The 22,251-nt window shown below is 36.9% G+C and overlaps 1 protein-coding gene across 1 annotated transcript; it reads left to right on the top strand.

The window, feature by feature from the left end:
• Positions 1–2,381: 2,381 nt before the first annotated feature.
• On the top strand, positions 2,382–3,041 carry LOC114672146 (olfactory receptor 52N2-like). The gene has a single exon (XM_028832910.2). It carries the CDS (start codon positions 2,382–2,384, stop codon positions 3,039–3,041), a length of 660 nt encoding a protein of 219 aa, XP_028688743.2.
• The last annotated feature ends 19,210 nt before the right edge of the window (positions 3,042–22,251 follow it).

The following is a 22,251-nucleotide window of genomic DNA, read 5'->3' as shown; positions in this document are numbered from 1 at the left end:
GCACAAAATAATACTAGTTGGAGATAGAAACAATGTATACAACTCCATATCATCTGCAATTTACTTTTATGAAATCTCAGAATATTACACATAATAATTATAAAATGAAGAATTAAGTACAGAAAACTTCTTAGAGTGCTTATTCCTCTGTTTTAGAATTACAAGTGATTTTCATCTCCTTATTATATTTTCTATAGTTTCCAAATTTTCTATATTAAAGATATACTTCTCTTATTGTAAAAGGAAAAAAAGTTTTAAAAAATGATGTTTTTCATGACCAGAATTGGTGACCGTATTTCCCACTTGGGAAAAAACATTAGTGTCTTTTTGGTGTTGTTTCTTTTTCTACTCAAAAGCTGCTAAATATGCATCTATTACCAGCAGGCCCAAAGTTCACTGTCTTCTAAACAGAACCCATGGAGACACCTAATTGTGGAGACTGAATCAGCCTGGGACATCTTACTAGAAATTCCCCAGGGAAACTAAAAAATTTATGTAAGAAGACGTCATTCTAGATTTTAAACAACTCCTAAAGATTATCAGCCATGCATAGAGATTTGATTGTGCCTGGCACTGAGGTGAGATTGGTCAATTTTCATAAATCCCTATTTTAGGAAAGTGTAAAGACATTGTTGGCAAAGAATGCAACAGCCTGATATATTGAAAGAGTTTTAAAACAGTAATATAGCAGTAAGGGGCAATGTATTTTACTTTCCCTTTTACTTCCTAAGAGGTAATGGCTCTTTTTCTTTCTGTGTGGCTTCCACTGGACTTAGTCTTATTTTCTTTTCATCCCATTCATTTCAATGTGGTGTACACATAAAAGAGGTAGACACTAGAAATTTTAGTTTGTCTTGTCTAAGAACATAAAATGATGGTTTCTTGATACAGTGACATTTCTGGAGAGGTACTGTGAGAACTTCCTTATAAGAAGGGATTGTTTATATGAGATCCAATCAGGTAGTATTCAGAGATCATGAGCCTCTGAAACATGCGGTTGCTTTATATTTTCCTCCATCATTGGAAATTTCCATGAACTCTAGCCAGTGGACATGACAACTACAGTGATTTATAGAATGTTTTCGGTCACAGAACTCTAAGCCTTGTGGATTCACAGCCATGTAATCCATGCCACCACACTGCAAATATGTATCTATTTCTGCTAGATAGTGATGAATATTTGGCATTGGCTTTGCTCCATGGGATCTACTACAGAACTTAAGGATTGAGGTTTTATTCTGAGTAAAAAAAAAAAAAAAAAATTAATCGTTAGGAGCCTTCAACTTTCTTCAAATACCCCTAAAGCTATAAGTTCCTTCAAATACTATTCAATTCTTTCTAGTGCCCCATCAAGAAACAACAATCGCAATCCAAAGATGTGGTGCTATTTTTTAATTGACTTCCTTTCAGTTATTAAAAAAAAAAATACTAAATTAAAGCAGTACAAACAGTCAGTAATACCAGAACTTCAAGGGCTTTTTGAGTGTAAATTTAGTATTAAGAATGGATAGGGAACTTGTGAAAAGATAGAGAAGCCAAATTTTATACCTAATTGAATTTAGATCTTTAGTAAAATCATTACTAAAGTTATATAAAACTTGTTAATGATTTAGAAGTGTAAATATCTTCCTGTTTCTTGTCAAGAACTTCCTTTCAAATTCCATGGTATAGAAAAACATGATTTTGACATCAGATAGTCTGAGTATCAGACATACCAAATTCTTAACTCATATATTCATTCATTCACATATATTTTATTATCTACTATGTATTATCTTGAGTAAGTTATGTGGGACATTATTGACATCTTATATATAGGATATAAGCATTTTTTTGTTATCAAGGTAGGGAAAAAGTGCTAATATTTGAGATATTGTTAAAAATGGAAAGTTAAGCTGTTGATAAGAACTTGTCAGATTAGGGTGAATCTGTAATTATACCTATGTGTTTTCAGTGACAAGACTCAGGTACAATTAGCATGGGAAGATTCTGAGAGCACCGAATAGAAATGGACTTATTGAAGGAGGAAGACAGTTACAGCCTAGCTCACATTTTGTTATTAGAATGTAGTAGAGTATAAGAGTTGTGCTGGGGAGAAGTGTGGTAAGTGAGGATAGTTTATCAAAGTTTTCAATGGCACATTGAGTAGTGGTAAGACTGTACTGCTTAGTGACTTTGGACACTGTAGTTCAAAGTCTATCTTGCTATAGTTGGAAGAAAGAATTTCTGGTTATCAATGTAAGGTGAATGTACATGGTACTTGATGTTCACTTTGTCCAAACCAGTACCTCTAATCTCGTATCTAACTCTACCTCTACCTCTCCTAGGCAGAAAACAATGACTGCTAAAGAGTATAAAATGCTCTCCTCCTGTCAGCCATCATGTCTGGGGTCAACAGCTGCAGTCTGATCCCAGGATTCTTTATCTTGAATGGCATTCCTGGGCTGGAAGTCACACACATCTGGATCTCCCTGCCATTCTGCTTTATGCACATCATTGCTGTCGTGGGGAACTGTGGGCTCATCTGCCCCATCAGCCATAAGGAGGTCCTGCACTGGCCCATGTACTACTTCCTGGCCCTGCTCTCCTTCACTGATGCCACCTGGTGCACCACCATGGTACCTAATATTCTGTGCATATTCTGGTTGAGCCTTAAGGAGATTGACTTTAATGCCTACCTGTCCCAGATGTTTTTTGTCCATATTTTGACAGGGATGGAATCTGGGGTAACCATGCTCATGGACCTGGACCACTATGTGGTCATCTGCTATCCCTTACGCTATGCCACTATCCTTACCAAGCCTGTCATCACCAAGGCTGGTCTTGCTACCTTCTTGAGGAGTGTGATGCTCATCATCCCATTCACTTTCCTCACCAAGTGCCTGCCCTATTGCTGGGGGAACTTCATCCCCCACACCTACTGTGACCACACGTCTGTGGCCAAGGTATCCTGCAGCAATTTCAAGGTCAACGCTGTCTATGGCCTTTTTGCAGCCCTTCTGATTGGGGGCTTTGACATGGTTTGCATTGCTGTGTCTTAAACCATGATCTTGCAGGCCGTGGTGAGTTTGTCATCAGCAGACGCTCGTCGTAAGGCCTTCAGTACCTGTACCTCCCATATATGTGCTATTATTATCACATATGTTCCAGCTTTATTCACCATTTTTACTCACCATTTTGGGGGAAAAACATTCCCCACCACGTCCACATAATTATTGCCAATCTCTATGTGATGTTTCCAACCATTCTGAATCTTGTTGTTTATGGAGTGAAGACCAAGCAGATCCGGGAAGGGGTTATCAAGGTAATTTTCAGGAGAAATTTTCAGAGAAAAGTATCCTAGGTATATAATAGATTCATTCATATTCAAAAATAAGGAAAACTAAATAAAATTTTATAAAATAACTTGAATATAAAACTAAAACTAATTGTTTTAAAACAAAAGCAATATTCATTGACTATCGGCTATAATATCAACAGAGTTCTTTTCTCTGCAGAAGTCATTAATGATAGAAATTAATGATCTAAATAAACAAGCTTCCTGAATTTGAGTTTTCTTTTATAAATATAATTTCTCATCATTATAATTTTGAGGTTGTTTGAAACAATTACGTTACACAGATTTCTAATGTGTCTTCCATGTTGCACAAATCTGAGATTTTTCATGTTGCACAAATCATTTGTGTAACATGAAAAGACAGAAGGCCACCAAAAAATGCCTTAGTGTTTATAGAAAAAGGACTTTGAAATTTGTTTTAGTGGGGCGGAGCAAGGTGGCCAAATAGGAACAGCTCCAGTCTCCAGCTCCCAGTGCGAGCGACACAGAAGACAGGTGATTTCTGCATTTTCAACTGAGTTACTGGGTTCATCTCACTAGGGAGTGCCAGACAATTGGTGCTGGTCAGCTGCTGCAGCCCGACCAGCGAGAGCTGAAGCAGGGCGAGGCATTGCCTCACCTGGGAAGCACAAGGGGGAAGGGAATCTCTTTTCCTAGCCAGTGGAACTGAGACACACAACACCTGGAAAATCGGGTAACTCCCACCCCAATACTGTGCTTTACCAAGGGTCTTAGCAAACGGGAACACCAGGAGATTATATCCCACACCTGGCCGGGAGGATCCCATGCCCACGGAGCCTCCCTCATTGCTAGCACAGCAGTGTGTGATCTAACTGCAAGGCAGCACTGAGGCTGCGGGAGGGGCGCCTGCCATTACTGAGGCTTAAGTAGGTAAACCAAGCCTCTGGGAAACTCCAACTGGGTGGAGCTCACAGCAGCTCAAGGAGGCCTGCCTGTCTCTGTAGACTCTACCTCTGGGGACAGGGCTCAGCTAAACAACAACAACAACAACAACAGCAGCAGCAGCAGAAACCTCAGCAGATGCAAATGACCCTGTCTGACAGCTTTGAAGAAAGCAGTGGATCTCCCAACATGGAGGTTGAGATCTGAGAATGGACAGACTGCCTGCTCAAGTGGGTCCCTGACCCCTGAGTAGCCTAACTGGGAGACATCCCCCACTAGGGGCAGACCGACACCCTACACCTCACACGGTGGAGTACACCGCTGAGAGGAAGCTTCCAATGAAAAAATCAGACAGGTACACTCACTGTTCAGCAATATTCTATCTTCTGCAGCCTCTGCTACTGATACCCAGGCAAACAGGGTCTGGAGTGGACCTCAAGCAATCCCCAACAGACCTACAGCTGAGGGTCCTGACTGTTAGAAGGAAAATTAAAAAACAAGAAGGACACCCACAACAAAAGCCCATCAGTACGTCACCATCATCAAAGACCAGAGGCAGATAAAACCACAAAGAGGGGGAAAAAGCAGGGCAGAAAAGCTGGAAATTCAAAAAATAAGAGTGCATCTCCCCCTGCAAAAGAACGCAGGTCATCGCCAGCAATGGATCAAAGCTGGACGGACAATGACTTTGACGAGATGAGAGAAGCAGGCTTCAGTCCATCAAACTTCTCAGAGCTAAAGGAGGAATTATGTGCCCGGTGCAAAGAAACTAAAAATCGTGAAAACAGAGTGGAAGAATTGATAACTAGAATAATTAATGTAGAGAAGGCCATAAATGAACTGACAGAGATGAAAACCATGACACGAGAAATACATGACAGATGCACAAGCTTCAGTAACCAACTCGATCAACTGGAAGAAAGAGTATCAGCAATTGAGGATCAAATGAATGAAATGAAGCGAGAAGAGAAATCTAAAGAAAAAAGAAGAAAAAGAAATGAACAAAGCTGGCAAGAAGTATGGGATTATGTAAAAAGACCAAATCTACGTATGATTGGGGTACCTGAAAGTGAGGGGGAAAATGGAACCAAGTTGGAAAACACTCTTCAGGATATCATCCAGGAGAACTTCCCCAACCTAGTAGGGCAGGCCAACATTCAAATTCAGGAAATACAGAGAACGCCACAAAGATACTCCTCGAGAAGTGAAACTCCAAGACATATAATTGCCAGATTCACCAAAGTTGAAATGAAGGAAAAAATCTTAAGGGCAGCCAGAGAGAAAGGTCGGGTTACCCACAAAGGGAAGCCCATCAGACTAACAGCAGATCTCTTGGCAGAAACTCTCCAAGTCAGAAGAGAGTGGGAGCCAATATTCAACATTCTTAAAGAAAAGAATTTTCAACCCAGAATTTCATATCCAGCCAAACTAAGTTTCATAAGTGAAGGAGAAATAAAATCCTTTACAGATAAGCAAATGCTTAGAGATTTTGTCACCACTAGGCCTGCCTTATAAGAGACCCTGAAGAAAGCACTAAACATAGAAAGGAACAACCGGTACCAGTCATTGCAAAAACATGCCAAAATGTAAAGACCATCGAGGCTAGGAAGAAACTGCATCAACTAACGAGCAAAACAACCAGTTAATATCATAATGGCAGGATCAAGTTCACACATAACAATATTAACCTTAAATGTAAATGGACTAAATGCTCCAATTAAAAGACACAGACTAGAAAACTGGATAAAGAGTCAAGACCCATCTGTTTGCTGTATTCAGGAGACCCATCTCACATGCAGAGACATACATAGGCCCAAAATAAAGGGATAGAGGAAGAACTACCAAGCAAATGGAGAAAAAAAAAAAAAAAAAAAGCAGGGGTTGCAATACTAGTCTCTGATAAAACATACTTTATACCATCAAAGATCAAAAGAGACAAAGAAGGCCATTATATAATGGTAAAGGGATCAATTCAACAGGAAGAGCTAACTATCCTAAATATATATGCACCCAATACAGGAGCACCCAGATTCATAAAGCAAGTCCTTAGAGACTTACAAAGAGACTTAGACTCCCATACAATAATAATGGGAGACTTCAACACTCCACTGTCTACATTACACAGATCAACGAGACAGAAAGTTAACAAGGATATCCAGGAATTGAACTCATCTCTGCAGCAAGCAGACCTAATAGACATCTACAGAACTCTCCACCCCAAATCAACAGAATATACATTCTTTTCAGCACCACATCACACTTATTCCAAAATTGACCACATAATTGGAAGTAAAGCACTCCTCAGCAAATGTACAAGAACAGAAATTATAACAAACTGTCTCTCAGACCACAGTGCAATCAAACTAGAACTCAGGACAAACAAACTCAATCAAAACCGCTCAACTACATGGAAACTGAATAACCTGCTCCTGAATGACTACTGGGTACATAACGAAATGAAGGCAGAAATAAAGATGTTCTTTAAAACCAATGAGAACAAAGATACAACATACCAGAATCTGTGGGACACATTTAAAGCAGTGTGTAGAGGGAAATTTATAGCACTAAATGCCCACAAGACAAAGCTGGAAAGATCTAAAATTGACACTCTAACATCACAATGAAAAGAACTAGAGAAGCAAGAGCAAACACATTCAAAAGCTGGCAGAAGGCAAGAAATAACTAAGATCAGAGCAGAACTGAAGAAGATAGAGACACAAAAAACCCTCCAAAAAATCAATGAATCTAGGAGTTGGTTTTTTGAAAAGATCAACAAAATTGATAGACCTCTAGCAAGATTAATAAAGAAGAAAAGAGAGAAGAATCAAATAGATGCAATAAAAAATGATAACGGGGATATCACCACCAACCCCACAGAAATACAAACTACCATCAGAGAATACTATAAACACCTCTACGCAAATAAACTAGAAAATCTAGAAGAAATGGATAATTTCCTGGACACTTACACTCTTCCAAGACTAAACCAGGAAGAAGTTGAATCCCTGAATAGATCAATAGCAGGCTCTGAAAATGAGGCAATAATTAATAGCCTACCAACCAAAAAAGTCCAGGACAAGATAGATTCACAGCTGTATTCTACCAGAGGTACAAGGAGGAGCTGGTAACTTTCCTTCTGAAACTATTCCAATCAATAGAAAAAAAGGGAATCCTCCCTAAGCCATTTTATGAGACCAACATCATCCTGATGTCAAAGCCTGTCAGAGACACAACAAAAAGAGAGAATTTAGACCAATATCCTTGATGAACATCGATGCAAAAATCCTCAATAAAATACTGGCAAACCGGATAGAGCAGCGCATCAAAAAGCTTATCCACCATGATCAATTTGGCTTCATCCCTGGGATGCAAGGCTGGTTCAACATACACAAATCAATAAACGTAATCCAGCATATAAACAGAACCAAAGACAAAAACCACATGATTATCTCAATAGATGCAGAAAGGCTTTTGACAAAATTCAACAGCCCTTCATGCTAAAAACGCTCAATAAATTCGGTATTGATGGAACGTACCTAAAAATAATAAGAGGTATTTGTGACAAACTTACAGCCAATATCATACTGAATGGGCAAAAACTGGAAAAATTCCCTTTGAAAACTGGCACAAAACAAGGATGCCGTCTCTCACCACTCCTATTCAACATAGTGTTGGAAGTTCTGGCTAGGGCAATCAGGCAAGAGAAAGAAATCAAGGGTATTCAGTTAGGAAAAGAAGAAGTCAAATTGTCCCTGTTTGCAGATGACATGATTGTATATTTAGAAAACCCCATTGTCTCAGCCCAAAATCTCCTTAAGCTGATAAGTAACTTCAGCAAAGTCTCAGGATACAAAATTAATGTGCAAAAATCACAAGCATTCTTATATACCAGTAACAGACAAACAGAGAGCCAAATCAGGAATGAACTTCCATTCACAATTGCTTCAAAGGGAATAAAATACCTAGGAATCCAACTTACAATGGATGTAAAGGATGTCTTCAAGGAGAACTAGAAACCACTGCTCAGTGAAATAAAAGAGGACACAAACAAATGGAAGAACATACCATGCTCATGGATAGGAAGAATCAATATCGTGAAAATGGCCATACTGCCCAAGGTAATTTAAAGATTCAATGCCATCCCCATCAAGCTACCAATGAGTTTCTTCACAGAATTGGAAAAAACTGCTTTAAAGTTCATGGGGAACCAAAAAAGAGCCCGCATCTCCAAGACAATCCTAAGTCAAAAGAACAAAGCTGGAGGCATCACGCTACCTGACTTCAAACTATACTACAAGGCTACAGTAACCAAAGCAGCATGGTACTGGTACCAAAACAGAGATATAGACCAATGGAACAGAACAGAGTCCTCAGAAATAATACCACACATCTACAGCCATCTGATCTTTGATAAACCCGAGAGAAACAAGAAATGGGGAAAGGATTCCCTATTTAATAAATGGTGCTAGGAAAATTGGCTAGCCATAAGTAGAAAGCTGAAACTGGATCCTTTCCTTACTCCTTATACGAAAATTCATTCAAGATGGATTAGAGACTTAAATGTTAGACCTAATACCATAAAAACCCTAGAAGAAAACCTAGGTAATATCATTCAGGACATAGGCATGGTGAAGGACTTCATGTCTGAAACACCAAAAGCAATGGCAACAAAAGGCAAAATTGACAAATGGGATCTCATTAAACTAAAGAGCTTCTGCACAGCAAAAGAAACTACCATCAGAGTGAACAGGCAACCTACAGAATGGGAGAACATTTTTGCAATCTACTCATCTGACAAAGGGCTAATATCCAGAACCTACAAAGAACTGAAACAAATTGACAAGAAAAAAACAAACAACCCCATCAAAAAGTGGGCAAAGGATATGAACAGACATTTCTCAAAAGAAGACATTCATATAGCCAACAGACACATGAAAAAATGCTCATCATCACTGGCCATCAGAGAAATGCAAATCAAAACCACAATGAGATACCATCTCACACCAGTTAGAATGGCAATCATTAAAAAGTCAGGAAACAACAGGTGCTGGAGAGGATGTGGAGAAATAGGAACACTTTTACACTGTTGGTGGGATTGTAAACTAGTTCAACCATTATGGAAAACAGTATGGCGATTCCTCAAGGATCTAGAACTAGATGTACCATATGACCCAGCCATCCCATTACTGGCTATATACCCAAAGGATTATAAATCATGCTGCTATAAAGACACATGCACACGTATGTTTATTGTGGTACTATTCACAATAGCAAAGACTTGGAATCAGCCCTAATGTCCATCAGTGACAGACTGGATCAAGGAAATGTGGCATATATACACCATGGAATACTATACAGCCATAAAAAAGGATGAGTTTGTGTCCTTTGTAGGGACATGGATGCAGCTGGAAACCATCATTCTTAGCAAACTATCGCAAGAAGAGAAAACCAAACACTGCATGTTCTCACTCACAGGTGGGAACTGAACAATGAGATCATTTGGACTCGGGAAGGGGAACATCACACACCGGGGCCTATTATGGGGAGGGGTGGGGGAGGGATTGCATTGCGAGTTATACCTGATGTAAATGACGAGTTGATGGGTGCTGACGAGTTGATGGGTGCAGCACACCAACATGGCACAAGTATACATATGTAACAAACCTGCACGTTATGCACATGTACCCTAGAACTTAAAGTATAATAATAATTAAAAAAAATAAAGTAACTATATCTCCAAAAAAAAGAAAGAAATTTGTTTTAGTGATGTTATTTACTGTCACTATTCTTTTCACTGTATAATTTTGCACAGCTTTTCTCAGTTAAGAAAATTATCTCATATCTATATAACTTGCATTAACTCTCTATTATGAAGGAGAGTAATATTTATATATTTGTTTCAATACGATCAAATCAAAGACAGGGAGATAAGGATGGAATAGAGCCTTGGAAACTTAGAAGAAACAATCCCTCAAGGGTAATTCTGAGACATTTTTGAAGGACACACATAACGCCTTAGAAATTATTGCAACGTGATAGTAGAAAATGGAGGAGAGTTGCCAGCAAAACCTGTAAACATTTGGATTTAGCTGACTTCACAGAATATACCAGTTGCTACCCTCCTCTGGACAGGTACAAGGGAAGTATGTGTTCAGAAAAAGAGAATAAGAAGAATTCAGTGTCATTGACTACCAGAGAAAGAGGAGCAAGATATGATAGAGATGATGGATGTATACAAGAGAGAATAATGTGTAGCAAAAGCGAAATGATGGGGAGAAGGGAGTACAGTTCACCATGTGAAGTTGTCAGCTGTTGCAGTGCTGTTATTAGGAATAAGTTTTCTGTTTCTTGGTTTAGCATCATCAGTGCTATGTGTACTTCCATATGCCAATATTCTAGCCTTCAGTTGAAGTCCTCACATTGTATCTTTCTTACTTTTATGCTCCAGTCAAGCACCAGCTTCATGCCGGAGACCTCAATTATTGTAATTTCCTGAGTTACATTATAGGGATTTGATAGTACTTTGGAGAATAATATTTTCCCAAATATGTGCTACTGTTTGTCTCTTGAGCGAGAATCAACTCTATTTGTACCTAGAATATAATCAAAATCTTATAATATCCCATATGAAAGACTCACTCTTCTCCTCTCATCTTAAAAAAGAGATGAAATACATATCAATTGATTTGAATAGACATATATACTTTTAAAACTGAGTTTATGAAACCTAAGGAAGTCAATGCCAAGGTATTTTTAATAGCAATTTTTTTTCAAGCTTAACCAACACAGCTACAAATCTATAATTTGACTCGAAAGAGATTTTGGTAGCTCAAGCAAAGTTTATATTATGAACAAATCATGCAGAAATGTTGGTCTTGTCTCCTGTAGCCAGTTCATGTCCCATGAAGAAAAATGTGGAGCAGCTGGGAAGCTGTATTTGGGTCTCTGTGGAGCCCTGAACAAGCCTGAAGATACTGTGTATGCTGATTCCTATGCCCTGCATTTTTCTTAATACTAAGTTAACCTAGATGAATTTTTTTTTTAGTTTTATAAATTTTATTGTCAGTACAAACCTTTGATGGCAACCGGTATTTGTAAAATGCACATTTATACATATTTAAGTACATAATTGCAAGTAACTAGTAGAATGTACTATTCTTCTGCTAGAAATTTTTGACACTGTGAGATATTATATGGAATTTCCTGAAATTATGTCATAATAAAAATGCTAGTATAATTTAGGGGATTATTTGATCATGCTAAGTTTGCATCTGGAGGGTTTTCCAGTTAGGGTAGCAGTTTGAACATAAAAAGAAAAGTGCACATCCCAACACTCCAAACACATAGAAACACTGGATTAAATACATTTCTGAAATTATAGAGAATAAAACTAAAGGCATGAGAAAATTGAGATTCTACAAGTAAGCAAAGTTTTAAGGGCAAACAGTAGGTGAGATCTTATAGTCCATACTGAGAATCTACTTGATCATATGCCTTCAATGTTGTTTATGTATACATGTAAAGGTTGAACAGTGCATGAAACCTAAATTCTGGAATCACTGCACAGCCTTTAATGGGAACTAAAACATTTATGCCAACCAGCTCAAAGGCACAGAAAAAAATATCAATATAATAATTTAAGGAACAGTGATGCCACATATATCATTAGAGAAGACTCCATAAAGATGGGAACATATGTAAGAAATATTCTGACACTTGTCTTTCTCTACTTAATTTTCTCTCTGTGTAGTAAAAATACTCAACACACATCCTGATACTTTGTGCATCTCTCTTAAACTCCCACACTCACACAAATATACATGCCCATCTGCAATATACTGAGGAAAATTGCAAATATAATAAACAGTAATGTAGGAAGTAGGAATTGAAAAAGAAGGATGAATAAATACGAGTGTATGATGATAAATTTAGTCCACAAGTCTTCATTAATAATTAACATATTTGGGGTACCAGTAGAATGGACCTTGATTTAAGGAATTTCTGGGAATTGTATACTGTACACTATCTGTGGGTCAGAGAATAAGCAGCTACAGAATAAAAGAATGTTCCTTCAGGAGAGGAGAAACACCAAACAACCTTTTCTAGAAACTGGCAATTGGTGTGAGAACACATGTATTATTCTGTCCTTCGTGTCTAAATGTGACAAGATGAGCGAGGTAGAAAACAAAGACGTTTTATTCTCCACGTTTGTTGAAAAACAGCCAGAATAGACAGATCTAGCTCTAGGTAAAGATGAATACAGAAGGAAATCAAGAACACGACAAATAATAATTATTATATTGACCTATAAAATGTCCTGGTAAATAAGAAAAGAAATAGCATATAAGAGAACAAAAAGATTACCAAGATGTAGAATATGTTTATTGCAAGATTAGAAAGACTGTTTAAAGAATAACTATGAAATGAATATAATTTCATATAATCTATGAAAAAGGAGAAAAAATAATGACAGAAATGCGTGGATGACAAGAATAGAAAATGATAAGATAACACTATGAGATCAAACAATGATAAATTAGCAAAGGAAAGTTTAGGCAAGTAAAAACATAATACAAAATTAAAATCTATGGTTAGAAAGTAAATTTTTAAAGTTATGCTTTTAAATTAGTGACATAAAGGTATACATTAAAAATTGTTAGTGCAATGGGTTAAGACATGAGGTAAAATATTTAGAGAAGATAAAGGATAAAGAATAAACAGAACATAAATATCCTTTGTTTTAATAATGCAGAGCTCAAAGTGACTGAAGATTAAATGGTATTAAAGTCAAGAAAAGAATAAATCCAAATGTAATAGTGATGCATGTCTAAAGAGCATACCACAAAGAAAAAGCATTTCAAGGGAGTCATTTCCATATATAGTCTAAAAGATTTGAACTACACTTATGACTAAAAGAAAATTCAGTCCACATATGAAAGAAAAATAACAGGTAAAATGTAAGGAAAAGAAAATAAAGAACTGGTAAAGAGAAATAAGATAAAAGGGGAAGAAGAGAAGGGGTAGGGGATGGGAGAGAGGGAGAGAAGAAAAGAGGCAAGGAGAGGAAATGCAGATTCCTATGGTGTCAAATTTCAGAAGAGTGTGAGATAATTTGTTCTGAGGTTTTAAAAAGGCAGTGGTTATACTGCAAATGATCTACGTTGTTGTATGAAACATTATTTTGGTGATTTTTATTGCTTTAAAATATTCCAATTTATGAATATACTACAATTTATTTATTCATTATACTCCTGAGGGACATTTTAGTGGGCTCCTATAAATAATGCTTCTATGAACATTCTCGTATATGTTTTTTGGAGCACACATTTACACATTGGTTTTAAACCCAAGTGGAATGTCTGAATTTTAGAGTGATCACTTTTGGAATAGAGTATGAACTGTATTCCAAGATGGTTTGTGCCAGTTTAAACTCTCACCAAGTGTATAAGAATTCCAGTTACTCCACATCTTCCCTCACACTTGCTATTGTCAGTGTTGTAAAATCCACACTTTTAATTTGAATTTACCTGATGACGAAAGATGGGACACATTTTCATAGATTGTGCGTCATTTGAATTTTTTCTTGACTGGCAGTTTAAGACTTTTGTCCTTTTCTTTAGTTACTTTTCTTTTACTTTTGATGTATAAAATTTCTTTATATATTATGAATAAGTCTCTTTCATCAGTTGTATATGTTAGCATACATTTTCTTCCAATCTGTGGCTTCCATTTTTATTATGTATTATATTTTATTTTTATTGTGTTTTATTTTGATAAACAAAATCTGTTAATTTTATTATTGTCTTTATGGTTGCTAATTTTTTGATGTTGCAAGAAAAACTCTGCACTGATGAAAATGTATGTAAATATCGGCCGGGCGCGGTGGCTCAAGCCTGTAATCCCAGCACTTTGGGAGGCCGAGACGGGCGGATCACGAGGTCAGGCGATCAAGACCATCCTGGCTAACCCGGTGAAACCCCGTCTCTACTAAAAAGTACAAAAAACTAGCCGGGCGAGGTGGTGGGCGCCTGTAGTCCCAGCTACTCAGGAGGCTGAGGCAGGAGAATGGCGGGAACCCGGGAGGTGGAGCTTGCAGTGAGCTGAGATCTGGCCACTGCACCCCAGCCTGGGCGACAGAGCGAGACTCCGTCTCAAAAAAAAAAAAAAAAAAAAAAAAAAAAAGAAAATGTATGTAAATATCAATTGTGAACTTAAACAAGTGTTCCTCTACACTATGGAGCCAGGAGAATTGGAAGGAAAATGGTATGTGTATCTTCAATTTTACAAGATGTTTTGTAAATATTCACAACAAGTTATTGATATAAAAACAAAGGAGAAATAATAAAAATTAGTCATACTTAGGTTCTGTGTTATGTTTATACAAAGCTTATTGTTCAATGGGTACATTTTGTCCCAAGGCTTCCTGTCTTTATTACTGTAATATTACAATATATTTTTATATTCAGTAGATAAAGTAATCAAGTTTTGTTCTTTTCAAAAAACAACACCAACGTTTTGCCCCCCCCCCCCCCAAAACTACAAAAACAGGACACACTGCATGTTTTCTTGAGAAGGAGTCTCACTCTGTCACACAGACTGTAGTGCAATGCCATGATCTCGCCTCACTTCAACCTCTGCCTCCCTGGTTCAAGCGATTCTCCCTCCTCAGCCTCTTGAGTAGCTGGGATTACAGGTGCCTGCTACCATGCCTAGCTAATTTTTTGTATCTTTAGTAGAGACATGGTTTCACCATGTTGGCCAGGCTGCTCTCAAATTCCCGACCTTGTGATATGCCCACCTAGGCTCCCAGACTGCTGGGATTACAGGCGTGAGCCACTGCGCCTGGCCTGCATGATTATCAATTTTAAAAATGGCTAAATTGTGCTATTTTCCTACAATTGGGTGTTCTCCAGCCATGATTTTATTTTTGTTGCTCTAAAAGTATTAGGTAAGCTGTTGGTGCTCTGCTGCATTTCAGAATAAATTGTAGTATCAGTTTCGTATTTCTGAAAATAAATAAATAAAGCTTTCTAGGATTTGAGATTTTATTAAATTTATAAACTACTTTCAGATGCAATCATTTCTGTACCATATTAGCTTTCCAATCCCTGAACCTAGCTTTGTCATAGTTTTCAGTGAAGTTTTTCAAATTGTTGAAACTATTGGAAAGGATATCAGTTTTTAATTTTTATTTTCTAATGTGATACTAGATTACTAATAAAATTTGGTTTTCTTTACTTACCCTGTTTCCAGTTGCATTCTTTTTTTTTTTTTTTTTTTTTTTTTTTTTTAATGAGACAGAGTCTCACTCTGTCACCCAGGCTGGAGTGCAGTGGCTCAATCTCGGCTCACTGCAAGCTCCCCCTCCGGGGTTCACGCCATTCTCCTGCCTCAGCCTCCCGAGTAGCTGGGACTACAGGCACCCGCCACCACGCCCAGCTAATTTTTTTTTTAATTTTTAGTAGAGATGGGGTTTCACCATATTAGCCAGGATGGTCTCGATCTCCTGACCTCATGATCCTTCTGCCTTGGCCTACCAAAGTTCTGGGATTACAGGCGTGAGCCACTGCGCCCGGCCCCACTGGAATTCTTAAGTTAATAAATTGATACTAATAACTCATTTGTAGATTCACTTGGCGTCTCTGTAATTAATCAATATGTTAAATATTGTTTTCTTAAATTTTAATTTTTTAATTTTTAAAATTTTAACTTTTATTTTAAATTCCAGGGCTACATGTGCAAATTTATTACATGGGTATATTGTGTGCTACTGAGGCTTGGGGTATGAATGATCCCATCACCTCCGTGGTAAGTAAAGTACCCAGTAGGCAGTTTTTCAGCTTGGATCCCTCCCTCTCTCTTCCCTATAGTAGTTCCTAGTGTCTGTTGTTCTCATCTTTATGTCTATGTGTACCCAATGTTTAGCTCCCACTTATAAGTGAGACCATGTGGTTGTTTGGTTTTCTGTTCCTGCATTAATTCACTTAGGATAATGTCCTCTAGCTATATCTATGTCGCTGAATAGAACTTGATTTCATTTTTTGGCTGTGTAATATTCCGTGTGTATATGTACCCCATTTTCTCTATCCAATCCACAAATTAAGGTCACCTAGGTTGATTCCATATCTTTGCTACTGTGAGTAGTGCAGCAAAGAACATATGCATGCTTGTATCTTTTTGGTAGAATGACTTATTTTCTTTTGGGCTTGCTGAGTCGAATGGTAGTTGTGTTTTAAGTTTATTGAGAAGTCTCCAAACTGCTTTCCACAGCGGCTCAACTGATTTACATTCCCACCAACAACTTTTCTCCTCAGCCTCACCACTTTTAATAATGGCCATTCTGAATATTTTGAGATGGTATTTCATTGTGGTTTTGATTTTCATTTCTACGAGGATTAGTGATGTGGAGCATTTTTTCAAATGTTTCTTGGCAGCTCATATGTCTTCTTTTTAGATATGTCTGTTTATATCCTTTGCCTATTTTTAATGGAGTTATTTGTGTTTTGCTTGTTGATTTGCTTAAGACCCCTAGAGATTCTGGATATTAGGCCTTTGTTAGATGCATAGTTTGCAAATATCTTCTCCTATTCTGTAGGCTTCCCATTTACTTTGTTGATATCTTTTTTTTTTTTTTTTTTTGTGCAGAAACTCTTTAGTTTAATTAGGCCCTACCTGTCAATTTTTGTTTTGTTGCAATTGCTTTTCAGGACATAGCCAGAAATTCTTTGCCAAGTCTGATGTTGGGAAGCATATCTCCTAGGTTGTCTTCTAGAATTTTCATAGTTTGAGGTTTTACACTGAAATATTTTTTTCTATTTTCAGTTAATTTTTATGTATGGTGAAAGGTAAGGGTCCAGCTTCAATCTTCTGCATATAGCTAGTGAGATATCCCAGCACTGTTTGTTGAATAGGCAGTCCTTTCCCTGTTGCTCATTCTTGCTGACCATGTGGAAAATCAGATGGTTGTAGGTGTGAAGTTTTATTTCTGAGTTTTCGAGTCTCTTCCATTGATTTGTATGTCTGTTTTTGTACCAGTACTATACTGTTTTGGTGACTGTAGCTTTATAGTGTAGTTTACAGTTGGATAATGTGATGCCTTCGGATTTGTTCTTTTTGCTTAGGATTACTTTGGCTCTTCAGCACTTTTTTGGTTCCATGTGAATTTTAGAACAGGTTTTTTCTAATTATTTGAAGGATATTGTTGGTAGTTTGATAGAAATAATGTTGAATCTGTGGATTGTTCCAATCCATGTTTATGAAAGGTTTTTCCATTTGTTTGTGTCATCTCTGAATTCTTTTAGTAGTGTTTAGTAATTCTCTTTGTAGATATCTTTTACCTCCTTCTTTAGTTGTATTCCTAGGTATTTCATTTTATTTGTGGCTATTGCAAATGGAATTGTGTTCTTGATTTTACTCTTAACCTGAATGCTGTTGGTGTATAAAAATGCTACTGATTTTTGTACATTGACTTTGTATCCTGAAACCTTACTAAAGTCGCTTATCAGTTCTAGGAATCTTTTGGCAGACTCTTTAGGATTTTCTAGGTATAAAATCATATCATCAATGAAGAGAGAAAGTTTGACTTCTATTCCTATTTAGATGCCATTTATTTCTTTCTCTTGCCTGATTTCTCTAGCTAGGAATTCCAGTACTATGTTGAATAGGAGTGGTGAGAGTGAGCATCCTTGTCTTGTTCCAGTTCCCAATGGGAGTGCTTCCAGCTTTTGCCCATTCAGTATGATGTAGGCTGTGGATTTGTCATCAACAATTCTCATTACTTTGAAGTATGTTCCCTTGATGTCTCAAAGGTTTTTATCATGAAAGGTTGTTGGATTTTATGCAGACTTGAGGTCAGGAATTCGAGATCAGCCTGGCCAACATGCTGAAACCTATCTCCACTAAAAGTACAAAAATTAGCTGGGTGTAGTGGCATGTGCCTGTAGTCCCAGCTACTCATGAGGCTGAGGCAGGAGAATCGCTTGAACCTGGGAGGTAGACACTGCAGTAAGCCAAGATCACACCACTGTACTTTAGCCTGGATGACAGAATGAGACACTGTCTCAAAAAAAAAAAAAAAAAAAAAAAAAAGGAAAGAAAAGAAAGAACTGATACCAATCCTATTGAATTTATTTTAAAAAATTGAGGATGAGGGGCTTCTCCTTAACTCACTATATGAAACCAAGCAGCATTAGACTAACACCAAAATCTAGCAGAAACACAATGAAAAAAGGAAATGTCAGTTCATTTTACCTGATAAACATAAACAAAAATTCTCAACAGAATAAGAGCAAACCGAATCCAGCAGCATATTAAAAAGTAAACATACCACAATTGAATAGGCTTTACATCTGAAATATAAGATTTGTTCAACACATGTAAATCAATAAAAGTGATCCACCACATAAACAGAATTAAAAGCAAAAAAAGTATGGTCACCTCAACAGATGCAGAAGAAGATTTGGGAGTTCTGGGCTGCAGTGAGCTATGATAGTGCCACTGCACTCCAGTCTAGTGACAGAGTGAGACCCTGTCTCAAAAAAAGAAAAAAAAAAGCCTAAGCAGGAAATTCCTAGGTCATAGATTTGATACACATATAATTTAATGACACTACTAAACCATTCTGCCAAATGGTTGTACCATTCTACAATTCCCCTATTAATGTATTAGAATTACTGTTTGGGACTGGGAGTTCTGACACATTTTCAATGACAACATTAGAAATCTTCATACTTTCAGCATCTGAAATGATAAAAATCATTTAAATTTGTTTTACAGTACATTCATGATAAAACTGATTCAAAACAAAATAGAGGAAAAGTCAAATGGTAAAGTATGTATAAAATACATGTAAAACTGTTTTGCCATAATCTTCCAAAACAATGAAAATGTAAGTGTGTGTACACACATATGTGTGTTTATGTATCCATTTATTTATCCAGTAAACTCAAGACAAATCACAAACTAGGCATAGAACAATTCTATTATTCTTTTGTGATATATAGAATTCTCTGTCTGTCTGTCTCTGTGTCTTTCTCCATCCTGCTTGCTTCCTCTATTTTTTATAAAACTTTACACATATAGTTATGTACATAGTGTATGTGTATATATATGTACATAGATATAAACACACATTATACATGGATAACAAGATTGTGAGATGGATACTGTGATCAGCATAAATGAAAACAAATCATTCTTATTACTATCAGAACTATTCATCAGAATCCATACCTGAGAGAGACATTTAAGTTTGTTATTATTTATTTTTATAGTTTTACCCCTGCATAAAGAGTTGGTAAATATAGAAATAATGTCAACATTCCCAAAGGATCTTTTCCTTCTAACCAGAGCCCTCCGAGACACCAAACTATGGAGACTCAATCAAGTGTACACACTTCAGTCTAGAGAATTCTCAAATGGCACAGAAATGCTGTGAAGAGGTGGAATGTGGTTGCTATAGAACTCTTGATGCTCAGGACTCTCAGTCATGAATACTAATCTGGTCTTTACTAAGGTGAGTTCGGGAAATTCCCAAAGACTCATATTTTTCTACACTGCAAAGTATTCAGTACAAGAAAGAAGTATCATTTATTTGGGGAGTAAGAGGGAAAACCTCATTGTGAAGTAAATTCAAAACTACCTCATAATTCATTGGAGACAGAGAAGTTCAGCTAGTAGTGACTTCCAATGAGAGGAAAACAAAAGTTTTTGCCTTAATTAATAGATACCTATAGACAGAATTGCTTCCAGTGGAAATGGTCTTTATGAACAAATAGAAAATAACTCAAGACTAGACTCGAATCCTAGAAGTTGTTGAGAGGAATTGCTGGAAGAAACTTCCCTACAGAAATTCTCCTATGCAATACTTCTACCAGGAGCAATCCAGCATTTGTGTGAACAAGTCCAGGGATAAGAATCCAGCTACCCTACAGATATGTTCTCTTATATAGAGAGCTTCCTGAGCTATTACTAATTTTCTGTAAATCTACACCTTTGTTCTCTCTTCCCTAAATTACAATTAAAAATAAGCTTTCTTGTTCTCCTACTTGAAAATTAGCTTCTTCCCATGTCTCCACAATTTAACTGGTTGTGCTTGTTTAACTTGTTTAACTGTGTCCCCATGACTTGTTTAAACTGGTTATGCTTAGTTTATGGGACTAGTTTTCAGGGTTAAAATCAGTAAGTTAGGACAATAGTTATAGATTGATTAAACACATGGCTTCAAAGTCAAACAAACTTTGAAGTCAAACAAACAAAGCTCTACTAGTTTTCAATTTTTGTGGCATTAGGCATTTTATTGAGTAATCTGGTACCTCCATTTGCTCATATATAAAATTAAGGTAATAACATATACCCACATTGCTATTGTAAGTTTAAATACAGTAATCAACCCCTATTGAAATATTAGCTTCATAAGTGGAGAGGATGCTATCTATCTGGTTCACTAATGTATTTCTAGAAACTAAAATGATCCTGGCCAAGACAATCAATAAATGTATGTTAAACTGTATTTTGCACATAATATGACAATTATTATAATAGATAATATGCATTGTTTACTTATTAGATGCCGGGCACCAATGGGAAGATTAATTCTAATTTAACCATTTTAACACCTCCATGGTTTGTAAACATAGTATTATCATTCCCTTTTTAAAGTTATAACAATTGTATGAAGAAAGGTTTTAGGACTTACTCAAGTCTATCCAGTTAGTGTTGGGAGCAAGATTTAACTGATTGATTCTGAATGGCCGTGTCTCTATAGTAAAAATGCAATAAAACTCTGCTCTCCTTATATTTTTAGGCAGTGGACACTTAGTTGTCTTCTTTTAAATATATTCTAATTTACAATTAGAATACAGCACTTACATCAGTGTGTCTGGGTTTTGTGTCTGGGTTGCTTGGCTCAGGAATGCTTATGTGCATGGCTGAGAATCATCTGGAAGCAGGAGTTTTTTTCTAAGGTGAGGGAAGAAAGAACTGGCTCTGAGTTGTCTGTCTGCCAGTTGGTATTTAATAAGCAGAGATTGACTGTTTACTTACATGATGTTGATGCTTGGAAGGATATGATAATTTTCTGTGATGGGTGATCAGTTTTAGTTTACAAGATGGCTGTGCAGAGCCAGAAATTCCTACTTCTCCTGATATCCTACTGTCCTTATTTTTTTCCTTCTGGTTTTGTGGCTCTGGTGCCCTCTGGCTACCTCAGAAGGAGCAAAAATATCCAAGGCATCATTCCACACAGATCAGTTCTCTTTGCAGAAGTTCCAACGTCCACTTGCGTAGTAACCTAGAGTTAGCAGGAGACTTGCAAGAATTTAGCTGGATAAAATTCCCCTGGATTTTATTCTTGATTTAAGAGACATTTATGTATTTTTTCATCTAAAACATGAGAACATATTTTAATCTCTTGAAGTCCATAGTAACTATCCTGTGCTAGCACTTACCTTCTAAAGTTCCCTCACAATCTCTCAATACAGTTGAAGTTTTCAGAATCTCATGCTGTCTTTCCCGTGCTAAAGTACAAGATGACATTCGAGTTGGATCAGGGCTGAATTCATAAGTATTTATTATGGTAAGTTTTTTCACATAGAATGCTTTATATTGGGAAAAGAAATAACAATAATGGTAGTGATTACTGATAATATTTGTTGAGTATTCACTATATACTATGTACAGTTTTAGCACATTACATAAATTATCTTATTGAATAATCTTGACAATGTTCTGATTTTAGGAATTATTATCTCATTTTAGATTGAGGAAACTGAGGCATAAAATGGTAAAATGACTCACCAGTATCATACACCAGGAAGAACAGGAAGTGGAATGTGAAGTTAGGCAGTCTAAATTCGGAGGGATTTAATCACCTCTTCTCATTTTAGACATCTTAGAGAAGTCACTGTATTCTTGCATTATTTCTAAGCCCTCTACTCAGCACTGATTTCATTTCTGGTCTAAGAAACTGCCACTGCTAAAGAGTGTAAAATGCTCTTCTCCTGTCAGCCATC

This window comes from Macaca mulatta, chromosome 14 (genome assembly GCF_049350105.2).
Source record: "Macaca mulatta isolate MMU2019108-1 chromosome 14, T2T-MMU8v2.0, whole genome shotgun sequence".
In the NCBI taxonomy this organism is placed as follows: domain Eukaryota; kingdom Metazoa; phylum Chordata; class Mammalia; order Primates; family Cercopithecidae; genus Macaca; species Macaca mulatta.
This window is presented reverse-complemented; position numbering and strand designations above follow the sequence as displayed.

Excerpts from the sequence above, each read along its gene's own strand:
- LOC114672146 (XM_028832910.2), top strand. The coding sequence starts at position 2,382 with ATGTCTGGGGTCAACAGCTGCAGTCTGATCCCAGGATTCTTTATCTTG.